This window comes from Oncorhynchus nerka, linkage group LG9b (genome assembly GCF_034236695.1).
Source record: "Oncorhynchus nerka isolate Pitt River linkage group LG9b, Oner_Uvic_2.0, whole genome shotgun sequence".
Classification (NCBI taxonomy): Eukaryota; Metazoa; Chordata; class Actinopteri; order Salmoniformes; family Salmonidae; genus Oncorhynchus; species Oncorhynchus nerka.
The window spans coordinates 36,737,264-36,753,499 of record NC_088424.1 but is presented as its reverse complement, the minus strand read 5'-3'; the positions used below and the strand labels follow the sequence as shown (position 1 = coordinate 36,753,499).

The 16,236-nt window shown below is 41.6% G+C and overlaps 1 protein-coding gene across 8 annotated transcripts in view; it reads right to left on the bottom strand.

The window, feature by feature from the left end:
- Positions 1–473: 473 nt before the first annotated feature.
- LOC115117041 (receptor-type tyrosine-protein phosphatase S-like) overlaps positions 474–16,236 on the bottom strand; it is a 141,619-nt gene continuing 125,856 nt past the window's right edge. For 4 of the 8 annotated variants that reach the window (XM_065013626.1, XM_065013625.1, XM_065013628.1 and 1 more), the window contains 8 exons: positions 9,284–9,403; positions 8,143–8,297; positions 6,666–6,951; positions 5,653–5,831; positions 5,022–5,433; positions 4,131–4,285; positions 3,857–3,992; positions 474–3,735 (listed from right to left, as the gene is read on the bottom strand). In XM_065013626.1, the coding sequence (XP_064869698.1) occupies positions 3,667–3,735; positions 3,857–3,992; positions 4,131–4,285; positions 5,022–5,433; positions 5,653–5,831; positions 6,666–6,951; positions 8,143–8,297; positions 9,284–9,403 (1,512 nt within the window). In that variant the 3' untranslated portion in view covers positions 474–3,666. The remainder of the gene's footprint in view (positions 3,736–3,856; positions 3,993–4,130; positions 4,286–5,021; positions 5,434–5,652; positions 5,832–6,665; positions 6,952–8,142; positions 8,298–9,283; positions 9,404–16,236) is intronic. The other 4 variants (XM_065013631.1, XM_065013629.1, XM_065013632.1 and 1 more) reach the window with 2 other exon arrangements.

The window sequence follows — 16,236 nt, the reverse complement described above, 5'->3', positions numbered from 1 at the left end:
CAACCACAATATGCAAACACGTACCTCCACGGTCTCCCAAACCAGTAGTTCAAAGATCCCGGACGAGCCCCCACTTGTCACGAACCGGCTCAAAGCCCGTAACAAAGGGAGACAACGTGGAGATAAGGAGTAGAAAAATATATATTTATTAACTAAAGCAAAATAAATATAATATACAATGGTGTGTGTAATCAGTAATCAGTAGTGTAAGTGAGTGTTTTGCATGCATGAATGTGATAATGCAGGGTGATGAAAGGTGCCAAAGCAAGCAAACAAACAAACGGCCACCAAGAACCACAACACAATCTACAGAGGGTGTCTGCATGGAGAGAGTCTCCTCCATGAATGGGGAAGTGGTGTATTTATCCTGGGAGACACCGGGCCCAGGTGTTTCCCATGTAGCTGACGACCCTCCCAACTCCGCCCACCAGCATCCTAATAAGGAAATAACAGAGAGAATACGGCAGACAGAGTGGGAGGGTCGTCACACTGGTATCTTTTTATTTCAGCTCATGGAACATGGGACCAACACTTTATATGTTGCGTTTATATTTTTGTTCAGTGTATATATTATGTAGTCATCATTTTAAGGTTCATTTTAAGTCACACCAGATGTAGACTTTTTTTCCCACTAGACTTTTGGACCACACTTAAATTTCATATCAAGAAAATTCCGCTGTTAATTAAAGTAATGAGGGTCTGTCCATCTGTCTTTTTGTGTGGCCTTTCCTTTTGTGTCAAAATGCCATTATACTCTCCATCTATCTGTAGTAGCGAGCTGAAACGCCACGGTTCACTGAATACAGTGCACCAGACTTTCACCGACTACTGTACTTTGCTCGACATTTAAACTCTCTGTGCCCTGACACCCTAAACCCCTATTGGATCGTACCACTGGCACTATGATAGGGGCTGTAAACTGAAACTAGGTCTGAATCGAAGTATCTGTCTATGAGGACAGCAGTATCAAATAGCATTCTACGCAGGTTCTGTATACGATATACTAAAGCAAATAAGAAAGCACTTAAAAATGACCATTAAAAAAATATGACGATATCATAAAGAAAAATTGGCTTGCCAAGTAAACAACATTTCATTGGTTATATTGAGTCCTTTTCCCCTAATAAACAGCAATTAAACAAATCCAAAAGTAGTAAAACAAAGAGCTATAACAGGAACAAAAGTAGTAAAAACAAAGAGCTATAACAGGAACAAAATAGAACCATACATATTTCAAAAATCATATCAAAAGGTCAACAATAAGGCTCTTTTTTGATGATAATAATTATGCCCCAGTTGTTTCAACTCTATACGTCAGTCAGGCCTATAAACTGTGTTATAAAGAACTTTTATAAACTGGGTAGTCGAGCCCTGAATGCTGATTGGTTGACAGCCGTGGTATATCAGACTGTATACCACGGGTTTGACAAAACATGTATTTTTACTGCTCTAATTAAGTTGGTAACCAGTTTATAATAGCAATAAGGCACCTCAGGGGTTTGTGGTACATGGTCAATATACCACAGCTACGGGCTGTATCCAGGCACTCCACATTGCGTCTTGCCTAAGAACAGCCCTTATAGCCCTGGTATATTGGCCATATACCACAACCCCTTCGGGCCTTATTGCTTAACTCTACGTCAGTTAGGCCTACTGTATGTACTGCATTATAAAGAACTCTCTATACGTTACACAGTATATACAGTCTAAGTTCATACTGTGCTGTTCAATCACAACGGATCTGGGGCAGCAGATTATAGAATGTCAAATCAATATGAGGAGAGGATGATATCTAAAGGGATTGTGGGGGCTGCTGGAGTGGACTAAAGGTTGTGTCCTTTAGTTTTTCTGTACAGTAGGACTACAAGCAGAGAGAAGATGTGAAGAGTCCTGTCTTACTGTGGGAAAGAGAAGAGAGTTGGAGTTCTACTCTCAACCCATGAGGACTTGGGTTTATCAAGCAAACAAAGTTCATCCAACTCAACATGAACACACATACTCATTACTGTATATGTAGCCCAAGCAGGATTTGAACCCACAACCTTTGTGTTGCCAGAAACATACTCCAACACACTGAGCCATCAGGATCATTCCAACGCAGTGGCAGATTTCAAGTAGGTGTAAGCTACATTATGACGCTCACTGCTTAGCTCAGACAATTTAGATGTAACGTAAGCAGCTGAAACCAACATGGTGAAACACACTGAACCACAAACACACTGAATAGGATCATTACAATATTTTCTGCAGAATGTGGAAAATGTTCCCCCCAAAAAACACTCCAGTCAATTAAGGAAATTAACTCAAATTCTGTTCATTCATTGAAATGGTCCTCCAAGAAAAATAGAGCCAATTTTCAATTCATACACGTAAGTTCAGTGCATCTCCCGAAATGACTGTCTGGGATTGAAATGGAAACTGTGTTTAACCTTTATTGTCATTACTCTATGTAGTAAGATGTCAGAACATAACAAGCAAAGCATGGATGACTGAACATTGACTGGTAATAATATTGATCCACACTTGAAGTAGGGTGAAGTTGCCCCCAGACAATGATCTTAGGTCAGTTTTGTTTTTCCACCCAAATGGTTAAGATTATGATTTCAGCATGGTAAACTGATCCTAGATCTGTGCCTACAGGCAACCTCAACCTGGAGCTCATGGATCATCATGTATGCTGGATGTTGACGGGTACCATTCCTCCTTCTCATTAGAGGTCAAAGTTAATTTCCCATCTGCCCCAGAACAGCGTGGTTTCTCTTGGCACTGTGGGTAGAAGAGTCTGGTGTCCAATCACAGACATGCAGCTCAAACCGTCCTTCTAGTTCTATAGATCTAAAACCGTGCTGTGGACCAGGACTAGCTGTGGCAGCAACAGACACCACGAATGCAGAGCGACAGACACGTGGAAGTGTTCCCCCCTCGTACACTAAACCCACAGACACATGGAAGTGTTCCCCCCTCGTACACTAAACCCACAGACACATGGAAGTGTTCCCCCCTCGTACACTAAACCCACAGACACATGGAAGTGTTCCCCCCTCGTACACTAAACCCACAGACACGTGGAAGTGTTCCACCCTCGTACACTAAACCCACAGACACGTGGAAGTGTTCCCCCCTCGTACACTAAACCCACAGATAGAAAGATAAGATAGAAAACCCATTTAAGGTGCAGCAGATATCCAGGCTTTTTGTTGTCCTTTTATACATCACTGGTTTTGTTTTTGAAATAGCTGACCACAACACACAGGTTTTATAAAACACTGAGGTAAGAAGAATATGCAGGATTACACATGTAATAGTCTGTCACACATCCTTTGCAGGTCTTTCCTGAGAGTACAGGTTTTATTTGACGTTTGTCTCGTTGTTGTTGTTGTTGTTGTTTTGTATGTTGTTGTTGTTATTGTTGTTTTGTATGTTGTTGTTTTTATTGTTGTTTTGTATGTTGTTGTTGTTATTGTTGTTTTGTATGTTGTTGTTGTTTTGTATGTTGCTGTTGTTGTTCTTGTATAATTACTCCTTGTTAGTAGCGTCGCCCCTCCAATGGGATATAAGGTTAATTGTTTAGTCGTTTTCCAGTCTGCGCCTCTCTTTCGTTGTTCCTCGTCTCTGTGGACCTCTATCTGAACAGAAGGATGGAGGGATGACAGTTCCTCTCCTCTCTTAGGTTGCATAGTGGTCAAAACTCCCCAGGTACTCCAGGGTAGCCTGGTAGGAGAACTGGTACTCATCCTGAACCAGGGAAATAGACAGGACAGAGCAACAGCCTTCCATTACCGTGGCTTCCAGACACAGAGAAATCACATGTACTTGTCTGATATCCATGGTTTTTAACAGTGAGACTGAAGCCTACCTCCGTCTGTACCATGGCAGGGCGTTGTGTCCTCAGCATCTTGACAGTCTGGAAGATGTCCACAGCTCCCTCGTAACGCATCCTCTCCAGAACGATACTCAGAGTGATGAAGACTCCGGTCCGCCCCACACCCACACTACACACACACACACACACACATACACATACACATAGTGGCTAGACTGATGTACATCAGTAATCAGAATGAGGTGTGTGAAGTATATCAGGGGAAAGCATTGTTAGTCAAACCTATAGCTATGGCAATGACTCTTACCTGCAGTGGACACTGATTGGGCCGTCCTGTCCAAACTGCTCCTTGGTTTTGTGCACCTGGCCAATGAAGTCGATGAAGCCCTCTCCAGATTTAGGAACTCCCTGCTCTGGCCAATCGGTGAACTGGAACTGACGAACTGTCCGTGATTGGCCATCCTGATGCAAGATTGGGCAGAAGAAGTGCTGATGAGAGCAATGTTGAGTATGACTTCTCAAACCATCCTCCATATTGTTACTGGTATTCTCTGATCCTTATGTGAGTGGATAAGTGAAGGTGAGATGTCCCTTCTACTGATTTAGCCAAACAAACTATTGTACTATCTGTTACCAGAGTTGTGTCTTATCAGGTCTGTTCTGGTGGCTGAGCACCAACCCTCTGTCGGCTTTATATGTGTATGAGTCCTGTCTTGTCTGCCAGACTCTGTGGCCTGCCCGTCTCTAGCCAATTATGTCTGTTCTCTGCTCAGACGGCGTGACTCCACTTTAACAGAGATCAATACAACATCTGTCAACGGGCCGCCAGGACAGGACAAGACAGGACAGGACAGGCTTAACTGGAGTAATTGACAGCTCACACACACACACAGGAATGCAAGCATGCACACACACAAACACACAATAAGGGTATCAGGAGAGGACAGGGTTGACTACTGTGTAATCTACTGTGGGTCAAAGGAACATGTTAGCTGCCAGGAGCAGATAGAGGGGAGAGGTCAGGGTGTCTGATTCCAATATCAAATATGCTACAAAAGGGACAAGTCATTTAAAAGCAACACCCACAGGCACACAGTCTTTCGTCATTGACCTTGCCTTGTGTGAGGAGGATATACAGTATTGTGGACACACACACACACACACACACACACACACACACACACACACACACACTCACCCTTGCATCGGTGACCTTAAACTCTCTGAGGATGTACTGAGGCATGTTGTATTCAGCCATGGGATCCACTACAAAGTACTGGTACCGAGCAGACCGCTCTGCGGGCCAGTACTGATGGCACTTCTCCTGCAGGCACACACAGAGGTACAGAGATAGCATCACGTATGTATTTGTGTCTCTGAGTGTGTTTGTGTGGTGTGTTTCTGTGTGTGTGCGAGCATACGTGCATGCGTGTGCAGATGTGTTTGTGTGTGTACGTGTGTGTTTGTGTGTGTGTAACCTAACCCGTCCCATCTCTCTCAGTTTAGTGAGCATGACCACGATGGTAGAGTTGTGTTCCCACAGCATCCTCCAGAAGTCCTCTGTGGTCTCAGCCAGTGGGCCCTGGGTGGCCATGTAACCTCTCTGCTGCCTATACACATTAGACGATGGGTGTTGAGTTATACAGGGTTCTGATGTTCTAAAGACACCAAAGAAATAGAATGGACACATTTCTTTCATTTGGATTTTTCAATTATATTATAAGCATAATTTGAGACCCAAAATATGGCCACTGGTCCATGTATCATGGAACAATGCCTTGAAATGAGATGCCCATATTACTAATTATTCTTCCTTGGTTGAGCTTTACCTGTATCCATCAATGTAGCTGGCGTTGATGTAATCTGATCCTTCCAGACCTCGGATTGGCTGCAGACAGACGCGGGTGGTCTCATAGGGCATGATGTTGACCAGGCGGTTCTTAAACTTGTTACATGGCAGGTTGGCACTGACGAACCGAGACGTGTGGGCTTTGGTGTTGGCCAGACGCTGGGGGGAGGGGGAGGGGTGAAGGGTGGATTGAGTTTCCCCCCCACAGAAACACGTTCCTATGAACAAAGTTAAAGGGCAATGCATTCTTCCTAATATTTATTCTGTACTTGCATTGAAAAACTGTATTTCTACTATATTTCAACATGTTTTCTATTCAAAATGTATGCTACTGTATGTATTTCAATACCTGGTCTTTCTATGTTTACCTTGACCTTGACCTCCAGCTCCATGCCGGTGATGTATTTCTGTTCTATTGAATATATTTCTATGTTTACCTTGAACTCCAGCTCCATGCCGGTGATGTATTTCTATGTTTACCTTGCACTCCAGCTCCATGCCGGTGATGTATTTCTGTTCTATTGAATATATTTCTATGTTTACCTTGAACTCTAGCTCCATGCCGGTGATGTATTTCTATGTTTACCTTGAACTCCAGCTCCATGCCGGTGATTTATTTCTGTTCTATTGAATATATTTCTATGTTTACCTTGAACTCCAGCTCCATGCCGGTGATGTATTTCTATGTTTACCTTGCACTCCAGCTCCATGCCGGTGATGTATTTCTATGTTTACCTTGAACTCCAGCTCCATGCCGGTGATGTATTTCTATGTTTACCTTGAACTCCAGCTCCATGCCAGTGATGTATTTCTATGTTTACCTTGAACTCCAGCTCCATGCCAGTGATGTATTTCTATGTTTACCTTGAACTCCAGCTCCATGCCGGTGATGTATTTCTATGTTTACCTTGAACTCCAGCTCCATGCCGGTGATGTATTTCTATGTTTACCTTGAACTCCAGCTCCATGCCGGTGATGTATTTCTATGTTTACCTTGAACTCCAGCTCCATGCCAGTGACATGCTCTCCACTCTCCACCTTGCCCAGCTTCTGCATGTAGGAGAACAGGCTCCGGGCCGCCACCTCCGTGTTCCCACAAGCAACTGCTTCCAGCAGCGCCTCGTGGATGAAGCCGTACTGGTCTTCCGTCTGCACCATGTAGTTCCGCTGTGACCTCATCAGAGTCACGTGACCATAGATGTCGGCCGTGTGCTCGTGTCTGATCCGTTCCAGCATGGCGTCGATCACAATGAAGCAACCGGTACGACCCACGCCCGCACTGAGAGAGGTAAGAAAGAGAGAAAGAAAGAAAGAGAGGAAGATATCTATGAGTGTAAACATACCTACTGAACTGTCAGTGGCAATTCTTCAAGACAGCCTCTCATGTTTGGGTGACTGGATCCAGGGTGTATGAGTATGTGCTGTTTACATGTCGCAGGTGTGTGGTATGTGTGTCTGGTATGTGTGTGTGTGGGTATATGTGTGTGGTAAATGTGTGTGCGGGTACATGTGAGTGTGTGTGGGTACATGAGTGTGTGGTATACAGTAGGGCAAAAAAGTATTTAGTCAGCCACCAATTGTGCAAGTTCTCCCACTTAAAAAGATGAGAGGGGCCTGTAATTTTCATCATAGGTACACTTCAACTATTTTTGCCCCACTGTATTTGTGTGGGTATGTGTGTGTGGGGGTATGTGTGTGTGTGTGGGTATATGTGAGTGTGTATATGTGTGTGGGTATATGTGTGTGTGGTGTATGTGTGAGTGGGTATGTGTGTGTGTGCAGTATGTGTGTGTGCGGGTGTAAGTCTGTGTGGGTGTATGTGTGTGTGGGTATATGTGTGTGTGGGTATATGTGTGTGTGGGTATATGTGTGTGTGTGGGGTATATGCGTGTGTGTGGTATATGTGTGTGTGTTGTATATGTGTGTGACAGACAAAATGAGAAAAAAAATCCAGAAAATCACATTGTAGGATTTTTAATGAATTTATTTGCAAATTATGGTGGAAAATAAGTATTTGGTCACCTACAAACAAGCAAGATTTCTGGCTCTCACAGACCTGTAACTTCTTCTTTAAGAGACTCCTCTGTCTTCCACTCGTTACCTGTATTAATGGCACCTGTTTGAACTTGTTATCAGTATAAAAGACACCTGTCCACAACCTCAAACAGTCACACTCCAAACTCCACTATGGCCAAGACCAAAGAGCTGTCAAAGGACGCCAGAAACTAAATTGTAGACCAGCACCAGGCTGGGAAGACTGAATCTGAATCTCATTTTGTCTGTCATAGTTGAAGTGTACCTATGATGAAAATTACAGGCCTCTCTCATCTTTTTAAGTGGGAGAACTTGCACAATTGGTGGCTGACTAAATACTTTTTTGCCCCACTGTATGTGTGTGTGTGTGTGTGTGTGTGGGTATATGTGTATAAAGTATATGTTTGTGTGTGGGTTTGTGTGTGCGTCCTCGTACCTGCAGTGTGCGATGACAGGACCAGCGTCAGGGGGGTTGCAGGCTTTAACCCTGCGTAGGAAGGCCAGGAACGGAGTGGGGTACTCTGGTACACCGTGGTCTGGCCAGGCAGTGAACTGGAACTGACGTACCTCCCTCCGCTCATTACAACCATTCTGAGAGAGGAGAGGAGATGGGAAGAGATTGTTATCATTACTACCACAACTATTACCACATTCAGAGAGGAGAGGAGAGGGAGTGGAGTGGAGTGGAGTGGAGTGGAGTGGAGAGGAGAGGAGAGATAAAAGAGGAGAGTAGGGAGGAGAGAGAAGAGGAGAGTAGAGAGGAGAGGAGAGGAGGGGAGAGGAGAGGAGAGGAGAGGAGAGGAGAGGAGAGGAGAGGAGAGGAGAGGAGAGGAGAGAGAGGAGAGGGAGAAGAGGAGGGAGAATAGAGGAGAGCAGCGGGGAGAGGGTAGAGGAGAGGGGAAGACAGTATTATCATTACTACTTTATGAGACACAGTGGCAGGGACAGAAACTTTCAGAAACCAGACAAAAGCATCTGTGTTCTCCACATGCATAATAGTTATGCTTCCAGACATTACATAACATATTAATTGACATATTCATGTACAAAACCTCAAAACACTTCAAAGACAGCTGGCCTACTTTAGTTTCTGTATTTGGGACACTGAGGCCTGGTATGGCTCTATATCCTAGATTAGGTAGAATATTCAGGACCTATGCTATTCTAGTAGCAGTAACACAGGCTCAAACTGACTGTCTAGAATGCAATGCTCCATTAACTACTGCCTAACAACAGCCTCTTTGTTCTCTGCTCTTTTCTCATAGGGAGACGGCGCAGATCTGAATTCAAATCCCTTCAAATGGTTTCTGGTTCATTAGCCGACAGTGTAGAAGTATCATGGGGCATGACAGTAAATTAATCAACAGCAAATAACAGGGGATTTACCAAAAGAACAGAGGAGTAGAGAGGAGGGAGAAAAGACAAGGGAGGTGAAGTGGAGTTTGTGTGTGTGTGTGTGTGTGTGTGTGTGTGTGTGTGTGTGTGTGTGTGTGTGTGTGTGTGTGTGTGTGTGCATAAGTGTGCTTCTATGCATGTGTGTGTGTACAGTATTTGTGCATGCGTTTGTGTGTACTGACCTTCTGCAGGGAGAAGGTGCGCACGCAGAATGTGGCCAGTTCCATAGTGTCCAGTATGGTGACCTGAGTCATCCCATAGGTCTCTGTACCCCGGCTTGGCCAGTACTGGTCACACTTTATCTACAGGAGCAGGAGACACCTTCATCAGCATCACTGTTATCAAAATTATCATTGTCAGTAACATCATCGTCATCAATAACAACAACATAAATGTCATAATCGTCGGGTCATCATCAACATCATCAACATCATAAACAACATTATCATCAACAACATTAACATCACATCATCATCAACATCAAAAACAACATTATCATCATCAACATCATAAACAACATTAACATCATCAACATCATCAACATTATCATCATCATCAACATCATAAACAACATTATCATCAACAACATCATAAACAACATTAACATCATCAACATCATCAACAACAACATTATCATCAACAACATTAACATCACATCATCATCAACATCAGTATCATCAACAACATCATAAACAACATTAACATCAACATCATCAACATTATCATCATCATCAACATCATAAACAACATTATCATCAACAACATCATAAACAACATGATCATCAACAACATCATAAACAACATTAACATCATCAACATCATCAACATTATCATCAACATCAACATCATAAACAACATTATCATAAATGTAAATGTAAATCAACAACATCATAAACAACATTAGCATCGTCAACATCATCAACATTATCATCATCATCAACATCATAAACAACATTAACATCATCAACATCATCAACATTATCATCAACATCATAAACAACATTATCATCAACATCATAAACAACATTATCATTAACATCACATCACCATCAACATCAAAAACAACATTATCATCATCAACATCATAAACAACATTAACATCATCAACATTATCATAATCATCAACATCATAAACAACATTATCATCATCAACATTAACATCACATCAACATCAAAAACAACATTATCATCATCAACATCATAAACATCATAAACAACATTATCATCATCAACAACATTAACATCACCATCAACATCAAAAACAACATTATCAACATCATAAACAACATTATCATCATCAACATCATAAACAACTAACATCATCAACATCATCAACATTATCATCATCATCAACATCATAAACAACATTAACATCATCAAAAACATTAACATCACATCATCATCATAAACATTATCATCATCAACATCATAAACAACATTAACATCATCAACATCATCAACATTATCATCATCATAAACAACATTAACATCATCAAAAACATTAACATCACATCATCATCAACATCAAAAACAACATTATCATCTTCAACATCATCATCAACATCATAAACAACATTATCATCATCACCATCATAAACATTAACATCATCATTAACATCTTCATCAACATCATAAACATCATAAATCATCATCATCATCAACATTAACATAATCATCATCAACAACATTAACATCACCATCATCATAATCAACATCATCAACATTAACATAATCTCAACTCTCCTCTCTACTCTCCTCTCCTCTCTCTCTCTCCCCTTCTTTGGACACTGTGTTAACTAACCTCCAGACGAACTTCAATGCCATACAACTCTCCTTCCGTAGCCTCCAACTTGCTCTTAAACGCAAATAAAACTAAATGCATGCTATTCAACCGATCATTGCCCGCACCTGCCTGCCCATCCAGCATCACTACTCTGGACGGCTCTGACTTAGAATACATGGATAACTACAAATACCTAGGTGTCTGGCTAGACTGTAAACTCTCCTTCCAGACTCACATTAAGCATCTCCAATCAAAAATTAAATCTAGAATTGGCTTCCTATTTCACAACAAAGCTTCCTTCACTCATGCTGCCAAACATACCCTCGTAAAACTGACCATCCTACCGATCCTTGACTTCGGCGATGTCATCTATAAAATAGCCTCCAACACTCTACTCAGCAAACTGGATGTAGTCTATCACAGTGCCATCCGTTTTGTCACCAAAGCCCCATACACTACCCACCACTGCGACCTGTACACTCTTGTTGGCTGGCCCTCGCTTCATACTCGTCGCCAAACCCACTGGATACAGGTTATCTACAAGTCTCTGCTAGGTAAAGGCCCGCCCTAGCACACGCTCCAGCAGGTATATCTCACTGGTCACCCCCAAAGCCAATTCCTCCTTTGGTCGCCTTTCCTTCCAGTTCTCTGCTGCCACTGACTGGAACGAACTGCAAAAATCACTGAAGCTGGAGATTCCCATCTCCCTCACCAGCTTTAAGAGCCATCTGTCAGAGCAGCTCACAGATCACTGCACCTGTTCATAGCCCATCTGTATACAGCCCATCTATCTACCTCATTCCCATACTGTATTTATTTATTTTGCTCCTTTTGCACCACAGTATCTCTACTTGCACATCCATCTTCTGTACATCAACCATTCCAGTGTTTAATTGCCATATTGTAATTACTTTGCCACCATGGCCTATTTATTTTACCTTATTTGCACTCACTGTATATAGACTTTGTTTTCTTTTTTCTACTGTATTATTGACTGTATGTTTGTTTATTCCATGTGTAACTCTGTGTTGTTGTATGTGTCGAACTGCTATGCTTTATCTTGGCCAGGTCGCAGTTGCAAATGAGAACTTGTTCTCAACTAGCCTACCTGGTTAAATAAAGGTGTTCTCAACTAGCCTACCTGGTTAAATAAAGGTGAAATACATTTTTTTTTAAATCAACATCATCAACCTAAACAACATCATCATAAACAACATCATCATCATTATCATAAACAACATCTCCATCATTATTATCATAAACAACATCATCACCATCATAAACAACATCAACATCATCATCAACATCATCATCATAAACAACATCATCAACATTAACATCATCATCATCATCATTAACATCATCATTAACATCATTCATCATCATCATTAACATCATCAACATCATCATAAACAACATCATCATCAACATCAACGTTAACATCATCATCAACATTAACATCATCATCATCAACAACATCATCATCATCAACGTTATCATCATCATCAACATCAACGTTATCATCATCATCAACAACATTATCATCATCATTAACCTCATCATCAACATTAACATAATCAACAACATCAACAACATTAACATCATCATCATAATCATAAACAACATCATCATCATCATTAACATCATCAACAACATCAACATCATCATAAACAACATCATCATCAACATCAACGTTAACATCATCATCAACATCATCATCATCAACATCATCATAAACAACATCATCATCAACATCTTCATCATCAACATTAACGTTATCATCATCATCAACAACATTATCATCATCAACAACATTATCATCATTAACCTCATCATCAAGATCAACATTAACATAATCAACATCATCATCATTAACACCGGTTCAGAGTCAATGTGTCAATGTGCGAGGGCACTGGTGTCGAGGTAGTTTAGGTAATTATGTACATGCAGGTAGGGTTATTAAAGTGGCTATGCACAGATGACAACAGAGAGTAGCAGCAGCGTTGGGGGTGGGGGGGGGAATGGTGAGAATGGAGGCATGCTCGGTCCTTCTTTTCCTGTAGTCCACAATCATATCCTTTGTCTTGATCACATTGAGGGAGAGGTTGTTGTCCTGGCACCACATGGCCAGGTCTCTTACCTCCTCCCTATAGGCTGTCTCATCGATGTTGGTGATCAGGCCTACCACTATTGTGTCATCAGCAAACTTAATGATGGTGTTGGAGTCGTGCCTGGCCGTGCAGTCATGAGTGAATAGGGAGTACAGGAGGGGACTGAGCACGCACCCCTGAGGGGCCCCCGTGTTGAGGATCAGCGTGGCGGATGTGTTGTTACATACTCTTACCACCTGGAGGAGGCCCGCCAGGAAGACCAGGATCCAGTTGCAGAGGGAGGTGTTTAGTCCCAGGGTCCTTAGCTTAGTAATGAGCTTTGAGGGCACTATGGTGTTGAACTCTGAGCTGTAGTCAATGAATAGCATTCTCACATAGGTGTTCCTTTTGTCCAGGTGGGAAAGGGCTGTGTGCAATAGAGATTGCATCATCTGTTGGTTCGGGATGGAAATTGGAGTGGGTCTAGAGTTTCTGGGATAATGGTGTTGATGTGAGCAGACTTGACCAGCCTTTCAAAGCATTTCATGGCTACAGACGTGAGTGCTACAGGTCGGTAGTCATTTAGGCAGGTTACCTTAGTGTTCTTGGGCACAGGGACTATGGTGGTCTGTTTGAAACATGTTGATATTACAGACTCAGACAGAAAGAGGTTGAAAATGTCAGTGAAGACACTTGCCAGTTGGTCAGTGCATGCTTGGAGTACACGTCCTGGTAATCAGTCTGGCCCAGCGGCCTTGCGAATGTTGACCTGTTTAAATGTCTTATTCACATTGGCTGCGGAGAGCGTGATCACACGGTCATCCGGAACAGCTGATGCTCTCATGCATGTTTCAGTGTTACTTGCCTCGAAGCGAGCATAGAAGTTATTTAGCTGGTCTGGTAGGCTGGTGTCACTGGGCAGCTCTCGGCTATGCTTCCCTTTGTAGTCTGTAATAGTTTGCAAGCCCTGCCACATCCGACGAGCGTCGGAGCTGGTGTAGTATAATTCGATCTTAGTCCTGTATTGACGCTTTGCCTGTTTGATGGTTCGTCGGAGGGCATAGCGGGATTTCTTACAAGCTTCTGGGTTAGAGTCCCGCTCCTTGAAAGCGGCAGCTCTACCCTCTATCATCAACATTTCCATTATTATCATCATCATCAACAACAACATTATTGTCAACATTATCATCATCATCATCAACATAATCATCAACAACATTATCATCATCAACATCCTTATAACCATCATCATCAACATTATCATCATCAACAACGTTATAACCATCATCATCAACAACATTATCATCATCAACATTATAACCATCATCAACAACATTATCAACAAAATCATTATCATCAACATCAATAACATTTTCAACAACATCATCATCAACACATCATCATTACCATCACTATCAACAACAATCATCATCAACAACATTAACATGATCAACATCATCAACAGAAACACCATCAACAACATTATCAACACCGTTATCATCATCAACATTATCAACATAATCAACAACCGCAACATCATCATCAACAACATTATCAACAACAACATCATAATCATCAACATTTTCAACAACATCATCATCATCAACATGATCATCAACAGCAACATCATCAACGACATCATCATCAACAGCATCAACAATATTATCAACATCAACAGCAACATCAACAACATTATCAACATCATCATATACAGCATCATCAACATCATCATATATGGCATCAACAACATTGTCAACAGCATCATCATCAACAGCCTCAACATCATCAACAACATCATCATCAACAACATTACCAACAGCATCAACAACAACAACATCATCAACTACATTATCAACATTATCAACAGCATCATCAACAACATTATCGTCATCAACAGCAACATTATCAACATCATCATCCTCAACAACATCAGCAGCAGCACCTCATCTTCGTCATCAATGTTAAATTTAAAGTCATCATCATAGTCATCCTCATTATTATTGTCATAAAACAACTTGACAACCAAAAAAGACTAATCTATCAGCCTAATTGTCTTGACCTACTGCCAGTGCCTTTGAATGGATGGTATCCAATTGATTACAGCTGATGAGAGTACACTCTCATCCTCAGTGGATGACTCATGACTGTGCCCTATAAAGTGACCTACAGTGGATGACAGCCTCCTAGTAACATTCAGTGAACTAGACTATTGGATGACACTGAGTGGATGACAGTAGTGCCATACAGTAGATGACAGAGCCCTTAAATAGTGGATGACTCCACCTTACAGTGAATGACAAAGCCCTAGTCCCCTTCATAGTAGCTGGGTTTTGCCCTACAGCACACTCTTAGAAAAGAAGGTGCTACCTGGAACCATAAAGGGTTTTCAATTGTCTCCATAGGGGAACCCTTTGACAATAACAATCTTTTTGGATCCAAGTGGAGCCCTTTCCCTAATACAAGGTTCTACGGGGAACCCTTTCACCAGTAAATGGTTCTAATTATTATTGCTTGTGACAAGTTTCAGGAAACTATTTTTTTTGCAGAAAATGCCTTCTAGAAAAAGTGAACTTTCATGTGCCTTAATAACAAACTTGTATGTCATCTGTAAATACGAAAAAAATGTTACATTTCTAGCCTTGTTGGTTAAGCCACAGAAAAATACCTTCCCACTAGTCATGCTTGGCTGAGATAATGAGTTGGCTGGTCATCCAGAGAGGGGAGTTCGGATTGGTCTGCCATATAGAGGGCTTCTGTCTATTTTATGCTGGTCAGTCTGTGTTGGTAATCCTGTCGAACACAGATTTAAAAAATGTATAGTGTAGTGGAGCTGCATAAGTGTTGCTCTCCACTTTCTGGAGGATCGAGTTCTGAAATCAGTGTTATTAGAGTATGATGATAAAGAAATGGAGAAAACACCTGTCTCCGGATTACATCTTCAAACTAAGAGCAACAGTGGTATGACATTCCTGACAGGGAGACACGTTCATCATGCATGATGATGTATACAGGTAAGATAGTCTAGCTAGCTACATTTTAGGATATTACATGTTTCTAATTTTTACAGAAAGTGGTTTGAAGCAAAAGTTTACAAGTTTCAAAGCAGATTGACTTTCCCATTGCTCCTCAAAAATCCAGTGCATGATATGCCATTTTGTAGCTCTGAGTCTCTACTTTTATCCAATATAAAAAAGACAATTTCAAATTTTGCTACATAAGACCGAATCCAGGTGGTGAGTCACATTTTCACCACAAAAGGGAT